The sequence below is a fragment of the Strix aluco genome, chromosome 4 (assembly GCF_031877795.1).
Source record: "Strix aluco isolate bStrAlu1 chromosome 4, bStrAlu1.hap1, whole genome shotgun sequence".
In the NCBI taxonomy this organism is placed as follows: Eukaryota; Metazoa; Chordata; class Aves; order Strigiformes; family Strigidae; genus Strix; species Strix aluco.
In genome coordinates, this window is record NC_133934.1 from 56453084 (window position 1) to 56480396 (window position 27313).

The 27313-nt window shown below is 40.1% G+C and overlaps 1 protein-coding gene across 1 annotated transcript in view; it reads left to right on the top strand.

Moving 5' to 3' along the window:
• BANK1 (B cell scaffold protein with ankyrin repeats 1) overlaps window positions 1–27313 on the top strand; it is a 160858-nt gene that overhangs the window by 106785 nt on the left and 26760 nt on the right. Inside the window, exons 9-10 of the mRNA XM_074823177.1 lie at window positions 25201–25297; window positions 26855–27148. Coding sequence (XP_074679278.1) covers window positions 25201–25297; window positions 26855–27148 — 391 coding nt within the window. The remainder of the gene's footprint in view (window positions 1–25200; window positions 25298–26854; window positions 27149–27313) is intronic.

Genomic DNA, 27313 nt, shown 5'->3' on the forward strand with positions numbered 1-27313 from the left:
ATATTCCATGGGAGATAATATTTGCTATTTCTTTGAATGTTGAGAGAAGAGATTATTGCTACTCTCTTGCTTTAACTAGGATGCCACTTCTCCTTCCAGTACACTGAATTAATATTTTGGTAAGAGGGGACTACATGATATAGCTTAATACATAGGCTGAATGCAAAGAAAATCTGAGATCAGAAAAGAATGTGCACAGAGCTTTGAAGTAACTTTTGTTGGTCAAAACCTGTAAAAGCTGAACACATGTGGCTTGTGCTTGACTGCAGCTCTGAGACTAGCTGCCCCCAAGAAGATACACATACTAATCTTTCATGGAGACATTGCATTTGTTTCTCCTTGTTTTCCCTAATATAAAAGGTAATTCAGAATAAAAGTGCATTTTTCACAGGGAACAGAAAATCTTAACAGCAATGTGAACGTTACTCCACTGTGTTAGAATTAGCAGTCTCTGTGTGTGTGTGTATTGGGGGAACTAATGTAACCAGTCAAGAAAATAATGCATTGGGACAGTGGGTTATGCAGCTGCTTGTAGAAGTTACATTATGCATCACAGTATAAAAACAGTTAAAATAGTACACTGAACAGTATCAGTAGTCATGAATATAGTCCATTAAATCCCTTGAATAATAATTGGATCTCTAGTCAAGAGGTACAGAAGTAAGTGCATCGGTATTCTCAGTTTAATATAAGATTCAGTCTCATAAGGCAGCTCCTCAGCTGACATAAATCAATTTCAGGGCTCTAAATCGCTATCTGAGGATCTGCCCCACAGAATAGAATACAGTCCAAGGGTTGTGTGCTCAGTCACAAATATTCAACATCTTTAAGCTATAACTGTTGCTTACAGAGGACTTTCTATTTTAGGCTTATATATTATCACTCCTTACTGTATTATCTTCCAGTTTTCAGCATAAAAATTGATAGCAATAGTAAGGTCCCTTGTGAAACTTTTATATTTTTTCAGTGAAACTCTTGATATTTCTTCCTTTTTTTAGTGTTTTATTGCAATTTCATTATTGTTTCATAGTTCTAAGTGAGGCTGGATTTTGAGGGGTGGAAGCACAGATACAACAGAGACATAATGCAAATATGTTGAATGCCACAATATAAATACAAAAAGGAATTTGATTTCTTTTGGAAGGAGAGCAAACTTTGTACTACGTATAAGCTGAGCTTCATAGTTTGTTGCACCCTATTACCCTTTTTAATGTCATCACTTTGTTGATAATCTCCAAGAATCACAGAATCATCTAGGTTGGAAAGGACCTTGACGATCATCTAGTCCAGCCGTTACCCTAGCACTGACAGTTCCCAACTACACCATATCCCTAATGTTAACACTTCTAGGCAAACACATCCCAGCCTGGTTCTGAATTCCCACCTGGCACACAGTTCCTCCTAATGGCAGTGGTGGCATGCCTGGGCACATAGGACACGGTGCCTCATGGCCTTTGTCTTCTGGGCAATAAATGGTTTTCCAATCAACCTGCAGGCCTCGTTCTCTTTTACGACTATAGAGACATTAGTGGCAAATACATGGCCTCCAGAATAAGAGTCTCTTATGAGACAGCATCTGAAAAATACATAAAGGCTGTATTTACGTTACAGGGCAGATGCCCTGCAGTGTTGCGGGAGGATATCCGACTTGCACGAATCTATGAGGGTTATATCCAGCAAAGCCATTTATTTTTCTAATAGTACATACTTATTCTCTCGCCAAAGGTCTTACTTCATAATTAGCAAATCAGCAATTAGGCAGTTATCAACCTTTTCTCCTATCAGCATAAGACCACTCTAACAGGCGCTGTGCAGACCAATCAACTTGTTCACGTGCTGTCCACGCAGCGGTAACTTCTCACAGTTCAGTACTTTTCCACAGTTCAGTGTTGCAGCTGTCCATTGTTTTTCCCTGCCACCTTGGCACAACTTAGCAGTTTCTTATCTTTCTCCCAAGGCCTGTTTCTCATCAAAGCCTTGCTGCTTCTCAGAGGCTGTGCAAGGCTGACAGGCTGATGTCTCCCACACTGCAGGGTGTCCTTCAGTCTGGATTCCCAAGCAGGGTCTCTGGAACACCCCTCAGTCGGAAATGTGGACATGCATGTGGGAAGGGAGCAGTTGTGCGTTCTGGTAGGTCCCCTCTGTGGTCATTGACAGATGTAGACAGATGATAAAAACTGCTTTCCAGAACAAAAATGGCCTCTAGAACAGCAATCTTGAAACAGTTTCCTGTGTAAGCTTGTTCTGTGTACTTCCAGCTTTTTAGCTATTTTAAGTTACTTTTGTGTATCTTTATCAGCTAGATTATTTTTAACACTGTTGAGGCCAGAGTTTTCACGCCTTTATTCACTGTCAGTAGTCCTTTATCTTGCAAGCACTTGCACTGTAAAAAGCAGGAATATAATGCTAGCTAATGAAAATAAGGCTGTTGGAGATAGTTCCTATGGTAAACATACTCATTTTTGAACCTTGCACTACTATTATGGCCCAATTTATTGATTGCTAAATTCATTTTTTTTTCCTATTGTTTAAATTGTCATTTTTATTTAAGGTCCTGATATTGTTTTCTCCTAATTTGTCTACAAAATTTAGCTCCCAATGCTGTAGGAGCAACATCAAGTTCCTGCTAAAGATGGTGAAAGTATTCCTATCAACTGGTTAGGTAGATGGGGGCAGAAGCAAGATTTTGCCATGGATCTTTATCAGTGTATCTCCCACAAGCGACGTCATGTCTTTGTTTCATAAGTTATTCCATGTGCTTAGCTGGAGAAAAGAAGGTAGTGAGCTTGTGAGGAATGCTTGTTGGTTGGTGTATCTGCAAGGTAAACTGGCAGCATGTTAACAGCCAACACTGTTCTTTCTACCCTGAGCTAGGGGAAAAAAAAAAAGTTGAGGAATCCAAAACCAAAGCAAAACAGCATTTTGTACTGCAGTTGTGAAATTCATGGCTGGACATAGGGAGGAGTTTGTGAAACATCTTGTTGTGGTCTGGAACCACTAACAACTCTTCCAAGAACACAGACTGAGACACGAATCTAGTGCTAATCAGATGTCATGTTGTAGACAGCTGGCTGCCTCCAGGAATCAAGGAAGGGAAAAGCTTTTGTCTCATTTTTCTCTCAGTTTCTTGAGGCTCTGCTCGTGGATGCTTAGGGAATTTGGAATAATTCAGCTGAGGCAGGCGGAATTAGTGTGGCTTACAACTAACAAACAACTGGGGAATAAGAATCAGGTCTGTAACTGAAGATTTTGAGGAAAAAATATGTATGATCTAGGGAAATTTGAAAGATTCTGTGTAAGGTCAAATTGTAATGAATTTCAGTTCTGATGGAAACAGCAGAACAAGTTCATTTCATACATCACCTAGCAGCATGGTGTTAGCTGATTTCTGAACTTTACTATAACAAAATATAGCTGGCACAATTAGCTCCCTGTAAAACAAAACCACATATTTTTAGCATGTTCTCCAGGTTTGTCATGCTATTAAAATATGAGGCTTTTCTTCAGTTTTTGTGCAGCATGGGACTTCAGTGCTGGGAACAGTCTGCATCAAGCTGCAAACCTCACTTTAAACACAGAGCTTGGTTTCTTTCTTGGCAGCCTCTGTTCCTGTATTGTTATAAAATCTACCAGGGAAAAGAGGGAGAGAGTATCTGCAGTGTCAGAAAGCAAAAATAACAGGTCATTTTAACTACAATGAACATGTATTTAAGTAGAATGATACTTTACAAAAAGTTGGCTGTTGCCCCAGACGGATCGTTTTTGAGTCTGAAACATAGAGGAGTAGTAACTAAGCAACAGATCAGCTGGTGGGACTTGGATCACCTAAGGAGGTTGATGGAAGAGTCCCCAGGTGAAGGGGATAGGGATTATAAAACAAAAGTGCTTGCAATAGGGAATTTTGGAGAGGAGAAGAATAGGAAACAGGTTGCTTTAAAAAGGGGAAACTGGTTCTCTTTTCTTAAGAAAAGCTGTGCGTTGAACTTCTGACCTAGCCCCAAGGAGTGATGAAATATGGCAAGGAATTTAAGCGTAGTAGGACATGTGAGCATCTGTTGTTTCATAGATACCTATATTTTTTTATGCTAATGCTTTAGGTAAAGAGTCTGGACTCCTTGAAAAACTTAAATACTGTGTGAGCTTTAACTCATCCCCTTATGCACAAGGTTGGAGCTCTTGACAAATGAATGCCTAAGGAATTATGGGGTCTCAGGAGCCAACACTGCTCCAAGAGCACTAGAGAAAGGAACTGGAGTTTTTGCAGAGTTCTAAGGAAAACAAAACCAAACAGCCTAAGCATTATAGGACACCAAAGCAGAGATGTGGCTATCCAGCAGGCAGAATATAATCAAGACCATATAGCACCTTGTATAGATATTTAAGAGCTTTAGCTTTCAGAAAAGGAGGAGGATTTGATTTTTTTTTTTAAATACCACGCATTTCGGCTTCAACGCTTTTTTTAATTATCTCAGAATGAGAGGAGTAGAAAAAAACATTTTATGTCTATATTTGCCAGAACCTTTTTCTACAGGTCTGCTACAATAAAAACGCAGCAAGAGTTTCTCTACTGTGAGTGAGTAGAAGATAACATGCTTTTCTTCACCACTTGTGGAAATTGTTCACTGCTAATTGTTGGGTTTTGAAGATGAAGTTTAAGTGGTGGTATTTGTGGTTGACAGGAGGTAAAATTGGCATCAGTGCAACAGGATCCACTGAAGCCATTGCAAAACTTGCTTGCTTTAGTGGGTGTTGGGTCATGGCTTATATACTTCTCTGTCTTGGTAGGAAGTTGCCTCACTGTTCATTTTGTTGGTCAAGGAAGGTCAGCTGATACCATTCGTTTGCATGCACAGTATTGCTGTTCTGCATCAAATTTAGTCAGTATATCAGGATGGTTCTTCTGCTTGCTTACTGGAGCTCCCAGAGGATCTTCTCATTTCTGTTGTTTCCAGTTCTTCCACAAGAGTCACTGCAGTTGTCTCCAGATACTCTCACTTGCTTTTTGAACCCCACAAAAGAAACAAAAGAACTTGTCTTCAGATGGGTGTGCTAAATGTCAAAGATGAGATGGCTGTGCTGCTCCACTGATGTTTAAGGAATTGCTATATTTGCAAAATGCTACTTGTATTGTAACGACTATTTACCTTCAGCCACAGATGTCATAAGCGGTTTCATAAATATCATGTGTGTGTGTACATACAAAACCCTCTTTGCATATGAAGAGCATTAACTAAATTATTTGTTAAATTTGAGTTATGAAAGTTATCTCTTCTGCCTGAAGAGGAGGCATAGTATTCTGACTATTCTGTTGAAAAGCACTATAGCTTGATTAAATGTTATTTTCTCTTTATTACTTGTTCTCTTGCTTTCTCCTCTCATCTGTCTCTCATTTTGCCTCTTGGTGGCTATTTATAATTTTGTGGTACGTTCGGTGGAAGTTTGGAAAGGGTTCTTTTTATTTTAACTTTTTTTTGTAAAATGCCTTTCAGGTATTGAATTCTTCACATAATCATTGCAACAGTTGATAAGTGACACCTTTACTACTGTAAATAGAAGAGAATTAGGCTGCTCAATTAATTTCTGCTCTGTAATTCAATAAAAGCCTGTTTTCAGATATACCCTACAAAGACTTGGGTGTGACTCAGGTCTCCCACAAGATATGCTGATGTAGATGAACTTCTGTAATTATATTGCATTAATGCATTCTGCGTGTTGTTTTGGGGTATTGTCTGAAGATGCACGGTATTTTAGGCTATGATATCTGTTTTCATGTGAACGAATTTGACAGAAAGCTACAATGTTTTGTGAAACAAACTTTACACAAAGAATTTCTCTGGCGAGTTTTTCTTTTCCGGCTATATAGGACATTGCCTGAAAATCTACTGGGCTGGTAAACGATCTTCTGGTATGTTGATTAGATAAGGGACCTTGAAGTTATTAAACATGAGTGAAAAGATAGCTCATTCCCTAAAATTTCTCTCTGTTGGTCTTAATAGGTTTCTCCTAGTTACTTGCTTGCTTTTTAACTCAGTGGGTGCATACTTTGGGTGTGAGTTTTGGAATACACAATCCTGCACTGAGAACTGTGAGGACAAATTCTTTGTTTAAGCTTCCCAAGCTGTTTAGAGGCAGAAGAGCCTCTCCTCGAGCCCTTTCTGTACCAATACTTTGGGGTTCTGGGGAGCTCTAGTTTTCATGGGTTTCTATTTGTTTTTCTTATGTTAACAAAAACAATTTGGATGTTGCATGTTTTTTCTAAACTGGACACTTGCACCTTAAACATTGACAGTGTTTTATTGTATAAGGCAATCAAAAAGTTAAACTGACAAAAAAAGGGAAATCTAAATGTCTTGACTGGTTAAACAGCCAAGCATGTAGAGCAAAACAAAATGAACTGAAAAATGTAAATAAAAGCTGCCCCTAAAGCTTGTAAATTGCCTGTTTCATTAAACTAGCATGAAAAGTCATTGTCGCTATTTCAGTATGTGAAGATGGGTTGTGATGAAGAATACCGTAATATTTCCTTGAAATAATCTCTTCAGGTAATATTCTTTTCCCTCTAAAATATGAGTCTTTTGTGTTAACTTTGGTCATTCCTTTAGTCTACTACAATGTATAAGTAGTAGTAGTACTTTAAGTACTAAAACTTCCTCTCCCTAGAAACATCAATGCCTTGTCATAGAAACAAGATTGTCATTCATCTATTAAGATTTTAATTGAGTCAATAAATAATCATCCTGAGTTTCTACACTGGAGGATTGCTGAAGTATAAAATCTCAATTAAGTCTCTTATGTTTAATCATTTGTTATTAGACTGTGAGTTTGGTAGTGTGTGTTCATCTGTTCTCTCATCCTTTTCTTAAACGTTTTATTGTCTCTATCTCACTTCAAAGACAAATCTAGGGCACAGAGGACCCCATGGTTTTTAAAACTCTGCAGCTTGAACTGCACAGGAGAGAGGTTTGGGGTTTTTTTTTCCTACTTTGTCTTATCTTATGGAAGGGAAAATGATTTGAGGTGTGTGTTCCTTGGGCTATGGAGTCCAGTTCCATGATTTGCTTTCTGGCAGCATGTCAGGGAGTTCTGAGTCTTGTAGAGATCTTGGGAAGAAGATCCCAAGCAAGAGAACCTGCTTGTATTTCAGGTTTTTTTCCCTTAATTCCAGATGTGCCAAACCACTATCATCGTTAGTGAAATGGTTTTTAGTGAAGTGTCAAAATTTGATTTGTCTTACATTTTTGCTGGAAAAAAGTAGGTGTTTGTATTCTTTTGGTATTTCTATTGCATCAGTCATACAAAGCACTTGTGTAACTGCAGAATCTGCTGTGCTGAAGGGGAGGCATCCCATTTGAATTGACTGCAACAAATTAATGAAATCAGCTGGGGTCTGCTCAGTAGTTGTGAGCTGGTTTTCATTTATTAAACCTGAGCTCATCTAAAGTATAATAAACATGAGTGCAAAAGTTTGCAGCCACCCTAAGGTATGAAGCAATAACAAGTTACCCATGGAACACTGAACTGCAGGCATGACCAAGTGTCATAGCCATGTATCTTCTATATCGATGATATCTGTTCCTCTGTGTGTTTTGCTATTTTGGCATGAGTTAGCTAGAGCCTGGTGCTCCACAGTGTGTAGCAAGTCAATGAATTCATGACTCAGGCCCCAGGTCCTTGTTTGTATCTCAATCTCTAGCTCTCTCTTCTGTCAGTCCAGTCTGTCTACCTAGTTGCTGAAGTAGAGACAGGCTGGAAATTGAGCAAAATTGCAAGTTTCTTATTAGTCTATCATGTGACTACCTATTTTTCAGGAATGCTTGGGTATTTTTAACCAGTTTGTTAAAGCTAGATATTTGGTCTTGTATCTCCCTCCTGCCCCTGATGTATGTTGTTAATTATTTCTTTGTTTATCTTGGGTTCCTCAACACTCAACAACACAATGGTTCATCCAACAGTCATAAGGAAATGAACCTTTCAAGCATTTTAGGCAGGAGTGGAAATATCAATATGAAATACACTTGGGTTATGCTGGTTTTCATATTCTTTAAATTGTAATTCCCCTGCAATACCGTTGTCTCTTCTTTATGGTGTCTGCTAAAGCTTTTGAATTCAAAAATATATTGAATTTTAAGGTTTGTTACTCACTCATTCCTCTTCCACCAGCAAAGTTATATCTCTCAATGCTCCACAATTGCCTGCTGTGACAATAACCTTTCTTCAGTATCAGAGATTATTTAGAAATAGTTTCCACTCTCCACAATAAATCCGATTTCTAAACTTCCTCAGATCATATGCTGCTGTATGAAGTTACACATACTGTGAGTTGTTCAGCAAAACATGAATGTCAAAGATTTGCCCATCACAGGAATTGCATGTTAGAGTTTATATGCGTTACTAGATTTCCACAAAAGGGAGTTTACACTGTACCAGAGAAACAAAAAGTCAAGTTGGGACACTCAGCAGTCCATTGAAAAACAATACCAGAGCGTTATGGGCAACAGGTTATACAGTGCCATCTCTATCTTGCTTTTTTTATTTGTGCCTGCCAGGGTAACAGCATTTAAGTAGGAGGTCGGCTGTGACAAGTGACCTTGAAGTGATAGTTGGTAGCAGTAGTCCATTTGTCTCAAACTTTTTTTCCTCCACAGACCCATTTTTATAAGTGCATTTTATAGACATTTAGATTTTAGATTAGACAAAAAAATAAGCTTTAGAGTTTCATGTAAAGTATTATAGTCCCTCTGAGGTTGACATACACGTTACTACTACACATGAAGGTCTATGTTATCCTGCATGCACATGTTGAAGCAAAGTGCGTGCAACGTGGCTGGCAGAGGCCCTAAGGGAAAGAATAAAATAGGACTCTCTTTGTAACTGGCTGCTACTGTTCTTCCCATCTGCTGCTGGGGTCCTTCCAGCCCCTGAGCTCTCGTAAAGTTACCCAGTCTTCACACTCCATAGCTACTTTCTGTGTGGTGCTGCGGGGAGAGGAGAAGGGGAACAAGTTAGTTAAAAATTGCTCTATGTCCTGTTAGGGAAAAACAAAAACTCTCTTAAAACTAAAGTGAAAAAAGGCAGAATCCAATTGCTCAGTAGCTCCAATATCTCTGTTTGCTTATATTGCTTTTCTGTTATATAGTGTTGTATTATTGATAGTGGTGGCCACAAGGTGTCTGAGAGAGAGGCGGAAGCAGGAAAAAAACAATCCACTAATGTATTGCATTCCAGGTTCATTAGCATCTTGTTTTACTCTAATGCAGCAGGTATGTTTGCCAAATGCAAAACTTGGCCCATAGCTCTAAATTATAAAGCTGAGTAACTAAGCTTCTGTATCCTGGCTGTGAATTAGAAGAATGTAAGAGACAGCAAAGGTAATTGCAGTAGACTAACAGTACTGGTATTAAATAAGAATGTGATGCTGTAAGAAGCCACACACTGAGTGTCAGATGTAAGTTGCTTTCCCCTCTTCCCTCTTGCTTTATAGTCTCTTCCCGCCTGGGCTGTTATTTTGTTCTTTGCTCCTTCTTTCTGGTCTTGAGAACTGAAAGTGCTCACTGAAAAGGTAATATTTGAGATCCATATTCATATCATGTTCTAATCTAGTAGCAGCTGCCTTTAAAATGACTGTCAAATACATTTTTAGTGAGCTGTGCTTGCTAAGGATTTTCTAATACTCATGCCATTAGCATAAAAAAAGACTCATTACCCAAGTTTGATCAGTTCCCCCCTTAAATTAAGAAGAAAAAATATTACAGACGTTTTTAACAGAAATTACATAGATTAGTATCTTAAAGTTATAATTTGTCTTTACATCTCTCTTGCCCTCCTGAAACAGAAGTAGGCCTCAACATGGCATACAATCAAAAGTAATTTCTATATCTTTTAGTAGGTACCCAGTTGCTTCCTGCAAGTGACAACTAATTTTATTTAAGTCGGTGAATGTATTTCTTTCAGATTAATACAAAGCATTCATATTTGTTTAACCTTTCCTCAGCTGTGACAGATTTTGTGGTATATAGCATACAGTTCAGTGCATTATGCTGTTCAAGCCTTATTCATATAAAATTCTGATGGGATACAGTGCCACAGGTAACACGTATTTAGATGCTTCTTGGGTTTATATGGAGAGCAGTTACAGTTGATGGCAGGCTGTGGTAAAGATGGAACAAATGCAACACTATAGATCAAGAAGGCTGCTCTAGTCTAGAGGCAGAGAGCACATATCACAGCAGGCTTCACAACAGGTCACCAAGAGTCAAAGTACATATGGCCCCTCGTACAAATCACATAGATCTACTCTCGTAAAGACTATCAAAGCACAGGTGACTGCTCACTGTTGGTTTGTTGCTGTTCATAGAACAAAGCTAAGAGGACTAGATATTTTCCTTACGATATGAGGGCATATCAGAGAGAGAAATACCTTATAAAATTAGAACAAATAAACCTTTAGTTCTTTTAACAGCATCTTCTATGAACTGACATTCTTGCTCAAACATTAGGTGTTTCTCTCTATAGAAATATTCAAGTGACACACAGTGTTGCTTTATGTTACATAACAGATTACTGAAAAGAATTTTGGTTTGCTGAGTTGCAAGTACCTTGCTTTTGGCTTTTTAAAAAGTAGCTTGGCATTCTTTTTCTCTGTTGCCACCACCTCTCCAGTGTTTTGGGGTCTGGATTGTCAGAGGGCTTGTAGAAGCCATGAAGATGAACTTCATATTCTTTGCCTTCTATATGCAAAATGGACCCAAACTGGACTGGGTTTTTTTGCCTCTTAGCTGTTTTCTGTACATTTCTGAGACAATGGATTACAGTTTGAAAGTAGTAAATATATAGCCATCAAATAAAACCTTCAATGAAAAAGCAACAAAGCACCTTAAAGGGAAATGATTTGTCTGAAGACAATAGTGTAGGGGTCACTGATCAAATGTATAGATTGTCTTTTTGGGAGAGAGAGAAGAGCTTTCACTTAAACTGAAGTCCAGAGGTCTCAGAGTAGTTTGCAGCCTGTTACCAGGTCCTAAAACTTGCTTACAGAATGAAAAAATTATCATCTCCATTTTACATAGAGAAGGACATGTAGTATCTAGCTGAGCCTGTCTTCTGATTTGCTTTGTATTGTTTTGACTACAGTATCACCTTCCTTCAGTTCATACATGAAGATGTACCAGAGCTACAACAATAATGCAGAATGGCCAGGGTACTAGTAACAATATTACAGTAGTTGACTCTGAAACGTGACTCATGTGCCAACTTTGGGATACATTCAGAGGTAAGCAAAAATAAGAGAAGGACCTTGGTTGGCCTTTGAAAACCAAATTCTACAGAGGCTAGTTATTTATCTGATTGTCTGGAGATGTAACTTACGTGATACATATTTCAAAGGGAAAATTGTTTTACCTTTTTTCCTGCTTTTGTTTCTCATAATGTGCCTGATTTTACTACATGCTGTACCAATGTTTTCCCCACAGAAGAAATGTTTCACTAGATAATTTTCACTGGTGTGTGTATATGCACAGCCTGAGAACAGTAGCTTTTTAATTGACACAGTTGAGTGCAGTACAGATAATAACTTAGCTATTGTTTAGGAATGTAAAGATGATTTTAAGAACCTGAATATAAAAACCTGTGTCTGAAAATTCTTGACTATTGATAGCACATACATGTGGAACATATTCTAGAAATACCATGGCATTTCACAGATTTAGGCACTTTATCCCACTCCCCTTTAATTCAATATTAAAAAAAATGTTGGCTAGACAGAGCAAAACTCCCTCTGGTTTCTGAGAAAGAACAATCATCTCTGGGCATGTAGCATTATCAGGGGGAAGGAGCTGAATCTCGGAGGTCACCAGAGAGCTTAGAAATTCCTGTTACTTGAATGCAAATGACAAACAATACTGTGACTATCAGCATCTAAGATACAGTTCTTCTGGTGCAAAATACAGCATCTGCTTAATGTGTTAAAGTATCACTGTGCAGTGTATATATAGAATACAGGGCAGAAAATGAGGAATAACTTATTGATGCTGGAGAGCTAGAACCCCCTGATAAATCATAAATGTTCTGTCAGTAGCATATATGCAACTATCTTAATCCAGCCCATGATGTATTTTTAAGTAATCTGGAGCACAGGGCTTTGAAACACACCACACTGAAAGACTGCATGTTTTCCTCAGCCAGACCATGTTTGTTCTCGTTACACTGGAAAGGGGTTGAAAAACTCACGGGCTGTAGGCACATTTGATGCATTTACTCAATGCCTTCTCCATCCTCTTCCTTTCCTTCCAGGTAGTCACTGATTATTTCAGCAGCCCAAACCCTTGCTAAATGCCAGTTATTTACTCTTCTTTTTTAAGCATAATTGTGCTGATCTTAGATTTTCCACAACTGTTGCTCTTCCACTAACTGGTTACCCTTTCAGATGCCTTTCTATCTACCCGTTATTTAGCTGCTCTGCCCTTGCAGTATTTGAAACATTTCACACCCCTAGATGATATTATGGTGATGTAAAACATAATTACGCTTTACAAAGCCAAAATTCTTACCTGTTCATATTATTGCTATCTAAGAGAATTAGAGCTCTTCAGAACTAATGAACTTTTTCTTGCTTTGGATTAAAAAAAAGTTTTAATGTGTGCCATCTAGGAGAAACAAAAGCAGAAATATATAGGCATGAGAACTGAAATTCTGCTTTATTCTCTGTCAGCCAGGCACTGCAAATGCTCTCTTAAGCGGAGGAACCTCTATAGTAGGTATAGCACTTTTGTTCCATTACAGGATGAGATTTGGAGGTGCTAGGAGTCTAGATGAAGTTATGCCAGAGCTGGATAGCAGCCTCTTGAGAACTGTCATGAACTGATGGGAGGAAGTATTCACTGTATAGTGGCTGATGCCTGAAAAGCTTTAGAAATTAATGTTATGCCACACATGTCCCTTTTTACGGGGTATACTTATCTAATGTGGTGAATTGACCATAGCCAGTAGTTAAGCACCCACACAACTACTCACTCACTCCCCTGCCCCGCCTGCAGTGGGATGAGAGAGAGAATAGGAAGAGCAACAGCAAGAAAACTCGTGCATCAAGATAAATACAGTCTAGTATGTGAAGGAAAGGAGGCGGGGGGGGGGGGGGGGGGGGGAGGGAAACAAGTGAATCAAAGGAAATCGTTCACCACCTCCCACAGGCAGACCAATGCCCAGCTGGTCTCCAAACAGCCACCTTGGAAGCCAAAAAGTCCACCCTCTTCTTCCTCCACCCATTTTTATTGCTGAGCATGACATTATATGGCATGGAATACACACTGGGCTATGTCCCCTCCCAACTTCTTGCCCACCTCAGCCTATTGATCAGGAGGGGTACGGAGGAGGAAAAAGAGAAGGCCTTGAGGGCGGTACAAGCACTCTTCAGTAGTAAGCAAAACATGTGTGTTATCAACACTGTTTTAGTCACAAATCTACAACACAGCGCTATAGGGGCTGCTCTGAAGAAAGATAACTATGTTCCAGCCAGACCTAGTACATCAGTTCAGATTCCTCCAGGAAATCCTTATGGAAAAGGTTCTTCGTCTCACAGCATACAGAAACCCTAGATGTTACTTGACCTTCTGCCTTTTCTTTCTGGTACCGATCGGTCTGCTAAGGGAGCAGTGATTTAGTAACTACACTGAAAGCTCAAACAGTGCAATTGTCATCAAGTAAAAGAGAAGCTCTCTGGAGAATGGTTATCATTTTGCCCAGAAAAAAATTAAGAAAAGCAACAAAAATTCTTATCCTGCTAGATTGAAAAATTAACCTGTTGGCGAGATGGGAGTGCTTTTGTGGAGTTTGCAGTGATTACACAGCCTGTGAAACAGCAGTGGATATTTTGTTCAGCAGAATCAGTACTCTACAAGATTTGAAAGTCTTTCAAAAAGTAGCGTGGGTGTGTGAGAAGTGAAATAACTAGAATTGTCGTTAAAGGAGAAACAACCTAAAATGAGTCTGAGAAGGAATTTTATTTTTGAATGCTCAGAAGAAAAATCTCTTGATACTCAGTAGTTAGATTAGAGAACACTACAAAGGCTTAGAAAACAGAAAGTGAGCACAAGTTCAAATGGAGAGTGCAGTGATTTCATTTAAAAAAAAAAAAAGACACATTTTTGTATATACCAGTAAATCAAGTTCTGTGATTAGAAGTCCCTTATGCTTTCTCCTGCAGTGATGTTTTTCTCTCAAATCTGTAGTCATGAGAGCTGTATAATAATAATAATAAATGGACATTTAAAACACAAAGAGGTATAGGGTTATTGACACACCAAGCTTTCACTTAGTTTGGTTCTTGTTTATTGTTTGTTTCTCAGTGGTGGTGAATTTGTACAAAGGGAGGGTTTTTTTCCAAGAAATCCAGTTAAAGCAGGAGTTAAAGTTGCAGAAAGTTTACTATGATTTCATAGGCAGGCATACAAAGTAAGTATGAAGTTACATAGAATAATGATGCAAAAGGGATCGGTTCAGGGATGCTAGATGGCTGATATGCAGTGCAGTAAACCCACTTGTAGTGAAGTTAAAGGCAGAGATACAAATGTTTAGTAAGAGACCCCAGAAGGAAATTACTTAAGATTACAATAGATTATTTCAAATGAAGCAATTCTTTTTGCCCTTATTAAAATATGAGTCCAAAGTTGGGTATTCACTGATGTTTTAATTTGTTTAGTTTCTTAATATACTGCAAATCATGTGTTTCAGTCATACATTTACTCCAGACTCATCCCAAAATGATTAGATTTTGGCAGTGGAGTGTTTCATGTCTCATTTCTTTTATTCTATTTAATAGTCTATCTTTGGTAGTTGTGTGCGTTTATATGCTTTCAGCACACTGACGTGAGAATTCTAACACTTCATTATCTTTTAGAATTGCAGAAATATGGTAGCTGTTGGGACTTCGGGCAAACTATATGCAGAAGGAATTTTACAAATTATTGTGAATGTCACATTACTATTTTTAGTGTCATTTTTGTGTCCTTGCTTGGTTTTCTACCTAATTTAGTATGTGTTTGTTTTGTTTTAATTTGTTAGGGTTAATCAGAGCATAAGTATGCTTGTTCATTAGATCATGAGATACTCCTGATTTGAACTAATATGAACAAAGCAGAAAGTGGCTGGTTAAACTGAAATCTGTACAGATAAATAAAGCAATTATACACACCTGTGGCCCAAGAAAAGAAATCTGTGCTCTGTGAAAGGTGATGCTGCAGTCTTACACAATGGGAATGTGTCTTTGAAAGAAAATCTTCTGTACTCGAGGTAGAATCAGAGAATGGTTTGGGTCAGAAGGGAATTTTTAAAGATCGTCTAATCCAACCCTCCTGCCATGGACAGGAACATCTTCCACTAGATCATGTTGCTCGAAGTCCTGTCCAACCTGACTTTGAATACTTCCAAGTGTTAGGAGTTAAAAACATCATGGGTGTATGTTAAGGGCATAACGGGGGTAGGGGTCATATATTTAAGAAGCAACAACACTGCTGCTTTTATTATGTCCAGACACCTGATAAAAAGCCACGTGGTGTAAGCAGCTGCATGAGAAACCAGAAAGGCATGAGGGGTTTGCATTAAGTTATGATTGCTTGTTGCTCCGAGAAGTCATTTTGAGTAATGGAGCAATCACTGCCTTTTGTTCACAGAATGAGCAACTTTATTCAAAAATACAGTTACAGATCTTAAATACCCGTTCCTTTTGAGGTCTGACTTGTGTGGTGCACACACAGGTTTGGGTCAGTTGCTTCTCACTCACCTGGCTAATGGATGTTAATGGCACTGTGGATGCTGTCATCTTGTATTGATATCACAAGGCCTCAATGAGGCATGGAAGACAAAGGAAATCATGGAAAAAATATTACTGAACAGCATCAGTGAGAAAAATCCTAGGAACTTTCTATGCCCTTGAACTTTTCCTGTAAACAAGTAGAGCAGAAAAGGGTCTCTAACTCATTTCTGGGTATTGGATGTGCTCATCTCTATGGCTCAGCAGTGCTGCATGTGCAGCTCCTGGGACAGCCTGAGATGTGCATGAGTCAAAGATGTGACGTAGAGCTGAGGCACTGGGGCACGCATGCTCCCTTGTCCGCGGTGAAGCAGAGAAGAAAGCTGAGGGCCCACCTTGTACAGCAGCATGGAGTACATTGGGAATGGCTCAGCCATGCTCTTTGAGAAGGCAGAGTGCATTGCATATCACACAGCTTGCTCTGACAGATGGGGAGCAAGCAGGAGAAGGCAGCAGTTTTGACTGGCTGGATAACGTATGCTGTTCTTGGCTTTCTGTAAGACAAGTCTTGCTTAGGTCAGGAGGCCAAGTTCGAGCGTTGCAAGGGCTGGATCCAGCTTCCAGGCTACTCAGTGCACACTGTTTTAAACTGCTCTTTGTTTCAGCATTTCATAGCAGAACATGTGCAGCAAAACTTCTCTCCACCCCCTTTCTTCCCACCTGCCCAACTTTAAAACCAGGTTAGATTCCAAAGTGGTTTTTGTCTTTGATTATAACACTGTATTAAATGTTTCACTGCACTCACGCTTTAGAGAAATCTGTTTTCTCATCTGTCTTTTTTGCAAGCATGAGTTATCAAGCAAGGTAAAGCAAAAGCGCTTAATATTAGTAAAGCTAGTGAACAGTGATGTTGGATCTGTCCTCATGCATGCAATCAATTTTATGAAGCTGGCTTCTTCAGTCATTTCTCCAGGTGCTCATACAGTGCCCTGGGAAAAATGAGTAATAAATACTTAAACACTTCCAATACTTTGATGAATATTTTACGTTGTAGAATATGTGAATATTCGTAACATTAATGCGGACTTGAGAGTTACAAAAATTTTTATAACCAGAATGGGTGGTCACTAGGCTGTAGCTTAAGGATATGGGTGGAACTGAATGAAAGAAAGTGTTTGCCAAATTGGTTGCATTTCATGAAGTACTGAGCATGCAAATAGAAAAAAATTTGCTAGAGTGTATCTAGTTCTCACTTTTGCATTCTGGAAAGCTCTGGCAGGCTCAGTGACAAAAGGTATAGTATAGGCTAGACTGCAGCAAGAGTGAGACAAAAGGAGTGATAACTCTGAAGGTGGATGCCGAATGGCAGTATATTTGAGGTCTCTTCTGCTTCAGTTGCTGCATCTAGGGTCTATGTAGACAGTGCTGGCAAGTCTGAGGAGTGGTACGAGCAAATCACCTGGGGCTGGGAAAAAAGTCTACTGTGTTTCTATCTGGCTTCTCTGAAATCAAAAACAAATACTTCGGAAAGCAAGTCTGGTATGCCTGACAGGGAAATGGAGGAAACATCCAGCTAAGGAAAATAATTTTTTCTGTCTTGAGGTTCTGAGATGACTTACCCTATTTCCATTCCATTTTCCTCTGTGCTTAAGTTCACTCCCAGTGAGAGGACGCTATAGCTATGGTTGTGGTCTGTTAAGCAATGCAAGTTTCCCACCTCTGTAATCCCTGCCTGGTGAGGTCTGTATCCACGTCAGCCAGAAATGCACCGAAGCCCTCTCGTTAATAAAGTCTTTAGAGCATGGGAGAGGACTCCTTCCCCTGGGAGGCACCCAGGACCCTGCTTGGGCTAGAGGACAGAGCTTTTGGTTTTTCTAGCACAGTTCACCTCCCATGGAAATAAATAACCTGCCAAGTATGCCACTTGATATCTGGTAACAAAGGAAAGCAGTGGTTTATTGTTGCTACACCCTTCTGGGAGGAGATGGCATAGTGTAGGCCAGCTCTTACATGTGGGCCAGAAGGACAGCCCTTTCTTTTGGGAAAGCAACATCAGTTCTCACTGGAAGGCAAGGTTGTCACCAAAGTGGGAATGCTTGTCCATCAGAAACTACCCTGAAGTACCCCATAAAGTTAGCCTGGAAGTTGTTATTCTGGTAGGACTTAAGAGAGTTGGAATCTAGTCCTGCTTTTGCAGAATTTAAGTCCTTTCTAAATGAAATGTGGATATGTCACCCATCCAAAACCAGCTAACATTAAAACGCAGAGTTGGCTATGTAGAAGGCACTGGAAGCAGTGTAGGGTTAAGAAATACATTATGTTGGTGCTTTAATGATAGGCAAGGAAGAGAGCTGAGTTTCCAAATGAGCATGTTAGGGTCAAAACACACAAATGATTCAGTAATGAAACACGAACCAATGGAATCATTTGAGAAAATATTTTTCTGCTCCTGAAATCAGAAACACCAATTTAGGGCATAGAATGTGAAGTGTGGCAGTATTTTGAATGATATTTAATCTGTTTCTACATCTTTACAGCATACATAAAAGTAGATTTTGTGAGAAGACCAGCTGAGATTTTTCTATGAGGTTTTTTTAATCTGAGGCAATACTGAGTTTCAGTTGTGCAGTTTGTGAAAAGATCAGTAAGGTTTCCATTAGGTCAGGAAGTCACATGGAAAAGGCCATGAAATTACTAAAAGGTTGTGTCAGGAAAAACAGGTTAGTTGTTTTCTTTTTAAATTATCTAGAAGAGTCTTTACACTAGAGAGGGTGTAGAAACTGTTTGTTTGTGGGTGTGTTGAGTTTCTTTTAACAAGTTGACCTGTTTTAGAAGGGTCCAGCAAACTTTTTTAGAAGGAAGCCAGCATATCTTCTATTGGTGTTCATGCCATTGCTTTGATTGAATAGATGAAAAAAACATTCCCCTCTACTGGAGTAGTGAACTCCTCATGATCATATTAAGGCTTGATCTCAAAAATAAATTGAGGCTTAGGTTGCTTATGCTATCTCCCTTTTCTAGAATCTTAAATGCTGATCAGCAGTGATTTGTATTGTCTGCAAAGTGGGAAGGCAGAATTTTCTTTACAATTTCATTTAGAGGGGATTTTTAGTCTAAAGAAATAATAAGGAAGAGAAAAGTAGGTCAGTGCTCAAAAAAATTAGGTACTTGGATAAAAATTCTAAAAGTACAGAAATTAAGATAAGGCTACAGTTCTTCTTTGTGACCAAACTTGCAATTAATTCATGTAACATAGCTGATGGAATAATTTACATTATTTATATGAAAGAGTATAGCTTGTTTAGGAAACACAGTCAAGGGGAAACAAGGAAAAGTGCTGTGTTTGTGTACCAGCGATGCTTAGGCTTGCTCTGAGGTCCAGATCACCAGCATCTGCCTGGAAAGGAATACAGCAGGAGACATTATCCAGCAAGTTTTTAAATGCATTGGTAAGGTTTTTACATTTAAGGTGAAGGAAATAGCTAGAGGACTACTCTTTGTAAACAAAGAGAAAGTCATTGAGGATGTCCAAACAGGGTAATGTTGGTTAGAGCAAGATGTGTTATTATATACTGTTCCTATGATGGGAATGGAAAATTACAGCACCATAGCAGTAGATTTCAAAAAAAAAAAAAAAGCATATCTAAGTGCTAACTTACCTCACTGTGGAGGAAAGCTTGAAAGTGTAGTAAGAGAACAACCCCAAATAGGAGAATGACCTCCATAGGAAGTAGAAACTGTATCAGGTTACTAAGGTCGAAGACAGAAGTGTAGCACAGGCACTTAAGGATGTTATAAGAAAGACCAAGGCACAAAATGAAATGCAGCTAACAAGAGAAACCAGAGTAACAAGAAATGGTTTTATAAGGCTAGTTTTCAGCAATTCATTGTCAAAATGGAAAGGCTTATTGATTAGAGTCGTCCTGGTTCCTGTACTATTCAGTACCCTATTAGCAATTTAGATAATAGAAATATTTTTCAAATTCCTCCCAACTCCACAATCCAGTGTTGCGATTTATGGGTGGGCATACTCTTATCCAGTTATGTGAAGTTTTGAAATATTCCCACTTCGCATCTACTTCCAGGTTTTCAAAGCTGTCGATTTTACTTTTAAGAAGGGACTGGATGCGGTATTGAGGGCTGCACTGAAGAGAAAAAAGAAAGAAAAGACACGAAAAGTATAAGTGCAAATGAGCCCATATCCACTTGGTTTTCTTTTATAATGATATTTAGAGAAAACAGTGATTTTTATTTAGGATGCACTGACCCCAGAGACCATCCATGCACCCCAAAGATACATCAATGTACCTGTAGAGTTGTTATCAGTTTTAAAAGCACTGCTGCGGTTGCATGTGGACTCTACATGCCCTCACAGCCTTTCTAGCAAGCCCATATAGACTGTGATAGCTTTAACCAGCATTTGGCAACTTCTTTCTCAGAGTCCCAGGAGAATCAGGGCTCCAAATCAGCAGAGGGAGTTGTTCAGGCTGGTGCATCTCAAGGAAGCCACACAGTAGAAACTGTTTCTCTTCTGGTGTTCAACCCAGGTTCAACTCCATGTGACCAGCAATGTTATTTTGGTGCTTAATAATCAGAAGATGCTTGAAGTTGCACCTGTAGGACAGCAGATCAGTTGTCCTCTGATCTGAAATGTCGAGCTACAGAGTGGTGGGAGACAGATGAATGAGCAATGTTTCTCTTGACAGAGCTGCAGACTTAGAATGTTGGAAGTGGGATAAGAAGGAATGTTGTGGTGACATGTTATAAACAAATCAAGCAACCAGATCTGTCTCAGCTCTGAAAGAACAGGCCTTAGTGTGACTGGATAATATTTTTGAGATGTCTGATAGCAAGCCTGAATGCTATCCAACAGGCAGCTGGAAATGCCCTAGAGTCCAGAACAAGATTAGATAGTATTTGTCCTAAAAATTTCAAGGCAGCACCTTCAGTTTAATCTAGTGTTTGAAGTCTTGCTTCAGAAAAAAAGCTTAATGAAGAAAACTGGTAAGCAGATGGACTGACTGAGATGTGAAAACTGAATTGGAATTAAGATTAGAATTAAAATTTAGATGTGGGCTGTGGTAATCCAATAAATTGTGGGCTTTGTGAGACTGGCTGCAGGGAGCTGCCTTTTTTGTGCTCTCCTACTTGATATACTGACTACAAGAAAGATAATTTGTACTGAATAGGAAGGGATCACCTAGCTCAGCTAGTAATGCACTGACTTTCAGGAAAGAAAATCTTGTTTCAAGGAAGGAACACAATGTTCTTCGGGCATCTTTTACATAGAATGCAAGAACATTTCATCATGAAGCAGAGGATATCTGGGGAGAATGCTGCAAAGTATATCATGGTAGGCCTGGCAGAGTCTGGCTTACATGTAGGGAAGAAAATAGTCTACATTCCAGTGTTTAATGGAAAGATTCACTGCAGGGCCCACTGTAAGTGCTTCTGCAATAATGTGCCTCGTTTGGATTTAAGGAGTTTGCCAAGGCGGCATGTGAGCTATCAGATACAGTGACACTGAACACTGGACAGCACAGAGCTGTGACTTGAGAAGACAAAGTCTGCAAGAAACAGGAGGGTAATCAGCACAAGGGGGGATGACAGATTTGTCAAGACAGAGACACAAAACTGTTGAGTCCATGTCAGCATTTTAATGCTGTACTTGATATTCAAGCCTAAACAAGAGCCCTTTTCAGTAGTCTGTTGTGAGCAGTCCTGTGCTGACAATAACTTTTTAATACGTTTATTTGGTAATACCAGTTTCCAATAAAGCTACTTCATCCTTTGGAAGGTGGCTTGACATCCGTAAGAAATCTCAGTGTAAATCAAAGAGGCATTTTCAGCCAAACAGATTCCAAACACTTTAAAGTTCAGGTCTCTGTGCATATTGTACACCACACCCTAAATTCTACTGTAGAAACATCATGCTGGCTGTGCTATTATATTCAAATTACATGACCCAGCCCATATAAAAGACACTCCAAACATAAAAGTAATGGGCATTCATTGAGGACACCATGGCAAGGTTTGCAAGCTGAGCCGTGGCATTATTCTGATTTAGCTGTGTTGCTGTGCATTCTTAAATAAGGACACTCTCCACTGCTTTTGGAGATGCTGCACCATTTTCAGCTGTACAATATCATTATGCCCAGTGTCACAGGAGGCTTTTTTCAATAATTTATGAATTATACAGAACCTTTTTCTACTGTAAACATATTTAGTTAAAGACTGTTTCCATCTGTTCAGCTTGTCTGTGTCTCCCAGGTCCAGGAAACTTTTACAGAATCACAGAATCATCTAGGTTGGAAAAGACCTTGAAGATCATCCAGTCCAACCATCAACCCAACATTAACAGTTCCCAACTACACCATATCCCTCAGCGCTATGTCGACCCGACTCTTAAACACCTCCAGGGATGGGGACTCCACCACCTCCCTGGGCAGCCCATTCCAACGCCTAACAACCCATTCCGTAAAGAAATGCTTCCTAGTATCTAGTCTAAACCTTCCCTGGCGCAACTTGAGGCCATTCCCTCTTGTCTTATCACTTATTACTTGGTTAAAGGGACTCATCCCCAGCTCTCTGCAATCTCCTTTCAGGTAGCTGTAGAGGGCGATGAGGTCTCCCCTCAGCCTCCTCTTCTCCAGACTAAACAACCCCAGTTCCCTCAGCCGCTCCTCCTACGACATGTGCTCCAGACCCTGCACCAGCTTCGTGGCTCTTCTTTGGACATACTCAAGTGATTCAATGTCCTTTTTGTAGTGAGGGGCCCAAAACTGAACACAGTCATCGAGGTGCAGCCTCACCAGTGCCGAGTACAGGGGTAAGATCACTTCCCTGTCCCTGCTGGCCACGCTATTTCTGATACAAGCCAGGATACCATTGGCCTTCTTGGCCACCTGGGCACACTGCTGGCTCATGTTCAGCCAGCTGTCAATCAACACCCCCAGGTCCCTCTCTGACTGGCAGCTCTCCAGCCACTCCTCCCCAAGCCTGTAGCACTGCTGGGGGTTGTTGTGGCAGAAGTGCAGCACCCGGCGTTTGGCCTTATTAAAACTTCTACAGCTGGCCTTAGCCCATCGCTCCAGCCTGTCCAGGTCTCTCTGCAGAGCCTCCCTACCCTCGAGCAGATCAACACTCCCACCCAACTTGGTGTCAGCTGCAAACTTACTGACAGTGCATTCGATCCCCTCATCTAGATCATCAATAAAGATGTTAAACAGGAGTGGCCCCAAAACCGAGCCCTGGGGGACACCACTCATAACCGGCCACCAACTGGTTTTAACTCCATTCACCGCAACTCTTTGGGCCTGGCCATCCAGACAGTTTTTTACCCAGCAAAGCATGTGCCCATCCAAGCCACGAGCAGCCAGTTTCGCCAGGAGAATGCTGTGGGAAATGGTGTCAAAGACCTTACTGAAGTCAAGGTAAACTACATCCACAGCCTTTCCCTCATCCAATAAGCAGGTCGCCCTGTCATAGAAGGAGATCAGGTTTGTCAAGCAGGACCTGCCTTTCATAAACCCATGCTGCCTGGGCCTGATCATCTGGTTGTCCCACATGTGTTGTATGATGGTACTCAGCATGAGCTGCTCCATCAGTTTCCCGGGCACCGCAGTCAAGCTGACAGGCCTGTTTAGGAAGTGTACTCAACTGAATTGCACACTGAATTCCCTAAGATTCAGCATTGTCAGTGGAGCCACTATAAGCTAGCAGGGCAGACTGTACTTCAGTCTTCTGAAACATTGAGGTTTCAAAGATGCATGTTAATCATATCTATTCTGTTGTTTTCCTGTGAGTCACTAGGTTTCCTTCAGCTAAGAAATATCTATGCCAAAGAGGAAAATCAGGAAGTGCCATTTGTTTTCTCCACTTATCCTTTTGCCTTCATTCTACCAACTATATATCCATGCATACTTCATGTTTGCAAAGATAAAAATGAACACCTTGAAAGAATTTCCCTGGTGTGGCACTCCACTTATTAGCAGGGAAGCTTAATACGTCTAGAGCTCTGCTTGTATGATTTCTTCTGCACACATCCTCTGTTCACAGGAAAAATACAGAACTTGATAAGTTCTGATAGAAGACCTTTTCTTTTTTTTCCCTAGCTGTACAGTTACATTTAGCACATGCAGGCCTAAATCTTTTGAAAATCAATATTCTGAAAAGCTCTAACTTCAGGGCCAGAGAGGCACCTGATGCACATTCTGATGGCTGCACTGTCTTAAGACATGGATGGTTGTGTACAAGCAGAGAAGAAGGCATTCTCAGTTCCCCAGAAAAACCCACTATTTCTCCAAATTTTTTCCCCTTTCACACAGTGAGAACTCTGTGGCTGAGACAGTGGCTGTGGATGCCAGGAGGCAGTGGGATGCTAGGAACAAACTCCCTGAGAGTCTGGCACAAGCTCAAGAGAATCAGTTTCTGCACCATGCAGAAGGTTATAACTGCTCATCAGTTCTGCCTCTTGACTTCACTGTCCGCTAATCTGCTTGTAACTAATCTTGCGGACTGGGTGACGTATGGACCATGCTGTTTCTCTACCTGTTTTAGGATTGGTGACTTAACATTTTGTGAGTCAAAATTCCTGAATAATTATTGAGGGCTCCGTTGTGCCGGTGCAGGATAGTTTCATGTACGCTTACATGGGAAACATGTTCCTGCTAGATTCCTTGAAAAAAATTGTCACCTTTTGAAATTCCAGTTGTTTCTGAAAATCAGCAATTAACAAGTGTGTGTTCCATATTGTAAGACAACAGAACTGTACTTGTGTTACAAGTTTGCTCTTAGGATGAGCAGAAGTTTTTATCTCTTCTGCTTGAAGAAATACACTGACAACATTTTGGGGAACTGATTGTTCTGACTCTCTTGGGACTAATTTGGAATAGCGCCGTATAAACATAACACTTTTCTAGAGGAACAAAAAATAATGCTTTGCCGCATTTAGGTGCTGAAGTAGAATTGCTAACATGTTTTCCAGTCCTGTTCCTAGTTTTTTGGTGCATGTGCGGCTTTTGGTACCAACCGTTGGGATATGGGAACTGTTTGTAATGAGCTCTCCAGAGATTTCTTGGACTCTGAGCACCCTTGAGCTATTCAGTAATGTCCTATAGACTTTGCATTTTTGTGTTACTGATCTTTCTCATTACTTCTGAGTGCTGCAGAGTTGGGAACTGCCTGGACAGCCCAGTGCAGCGCTAAGGAAAGATCAATTAGCTTCAGTCCTTGCTGTGCAGACTTGGATATCACTTCATGGTAGAACTTTGTGTCCTTTATATGTACCCAGATATAAACACCCCTGTTGCTTATAGTATGTATACCACTACGTAGTTGCAAACGCTGCTGTCTCCGCTGTCCCCTTAGTAGAACATTAAATATTATATTGAGAGCATAGTGTGAAGGTAGGAGATGACATCACCAAAACAAATGTTCTCCTTTATTTTTCTTTCTAGGTTAATACAGCAGATAATTTCAGCAACTGTGAGGAGGAAGCAGATGATGATGATACTTATGTGCTTATGTTAGGCTCAAAAACTCAACCAGCCGTGAGTAAGTCATGTTGTTAGCTTTATTGGGCTTTATTGGTAACAAAGCGTGTGCTGTATTGAGTGAGTGGGATGATGGGCAAACAGAGGGGGCAAATAATTTTAATACTTTCAATTTCCACATGTTACTGCAGCTTCCAGGGAGGGCATATGTCTTAGGAGAAGGAGGGCGGCAGGTGAGGGATTCAGTCGTGATAACAAAGTCATTGCTCAGTAAGACAGACCTTAGTGCAACCACCCCTCCTGGTAAATTCTGAAAACTTGTACTCTCTGCTCTGAATCTAAAAAACCACTGAATTCTTCAAGTTCTCAGAGAGCAGCTTTCATGTAAGGGGAGGCACTGCTTACAGGTGCAGCGACCTCTTCTGTGGAGGCACACATAGTAGACATTTTGCAGCTTGATGTTCATACATCTAAGCATAGATTTATGACAACCTTGTTGATAATCTGTGTTGTCATATGCGTTCCTCTTGAAAACTGCAAACCAAGTTGCTTGTTTGCATTTCTTGATGGTGTATATTTTGCATATGTTTTACAGTATCATGGATCTGTAAAGCTAAACTTAATCCTGTTTCTATCTTACCTCTTTGGTAATTTTATTTCTTCAACTGTCTCATGTTCTATATGAAAAGGACGTTTCTTATTTGCTAACTTTAAGCCGGTTGCTTTAGCACATCTTAGGTAGGTGATAGACACTGTGAAAATGTGAGCTAGAAACCTGCTTACCCCGACACATTTTCACTGTCTCTGTCATGCTGTATATGTGAACACCTCAGGATGGACACATGGAAGAACACAGATTGCAACAGCTGGCCATGTTAGCCAGCTAACTGCCCTAATCTCCCATTTGAATCAGTGGTGAAAGAAAGGCATCACTGAAGGATAACTCAGAATGGAAACCTACCTCAAGGGCTCGGTGTTACCTGCTATACATTGAGTGTAAGTCTGCTGACAGACTTGTATCGTTTACTCTGTTATGTTACTGAGGTTGGCTACCCCAATCTTGATGCTGTACATAGCGATTAAAATGTATGTTTTCACATCCCTCCCCTATGTTCTTGTTCCGTGGTCCATGGGCTACTAAAGACAGAAGAGCTCCATTTCCACAGGAGTACAGCCATATCTGCCGGGGCAATGTTTTAGAGAGATTTAAATAACCCCCAGACCCCATTGTATAAAAACAAGTTAGAGGGCTGTGTGAGCTATGGCTTTATTTTATTGAGCGTTGCACTGTCCTGCATTGAAAGGCAAGTAATAGAAATTATGGAGGCAAGGTAAGTGTGTGTGGCTTCACTCTGACAGCAACTCCAGAAGAGTTTAACACTGCATGCAGGAAGATGGTGTGTATCAGAGTAGCAAGGTACAATAAAAGCTTCCACTGTTGATTTGGTAAATATTTAAAAAGCTGTTCACTGACAGTATGTATTTGACAGCTTTTCTACTGTATCAGTTCATAAAAGTTTTATTAGCTATTGTGTTGCTTCTGTGGGAATCCTTGAAACAGGAAATGTTTCCAGATGGCAAATTTTAAATGAAATAATGCATTCTTCTGCATTAAAAGCCAAGCAGAACCCAGGAGATCAATATGGAATTGGATCAAGATGCCAACAAGAAGCTGAGGTGGATGATGACAAGGAAGATGATGTACAAGACAGCAGAGAGGAGACAGAACATGAAGATCAGGAAGAAGATTCATACAGCTTTTGCAACAGTCCTGACAATTTGTATGCCAGCATACCTGATGATCTCAAAGAGGACAGAAGAGACCACTTTTTCTGTAAGATGCCACCCCCTCCTCCCCCTCGAAATCTGCCTGGCATCCTAAGACAGGACAATCTGCACAGTTTATCACAAGGTATGATCTTGGGAGGAAAATAACCCCGGATACAAACACGTGCAAGTGCAGACTAGGTGGTGCTGTAGAGATCATGGATGATCACTTCTTCTAACAGCAGTAGCTAGGCAGTATGGCCCCAATTCTAAAAACAGGCATGTGCATATGAACTTTGCTGCATCAAGA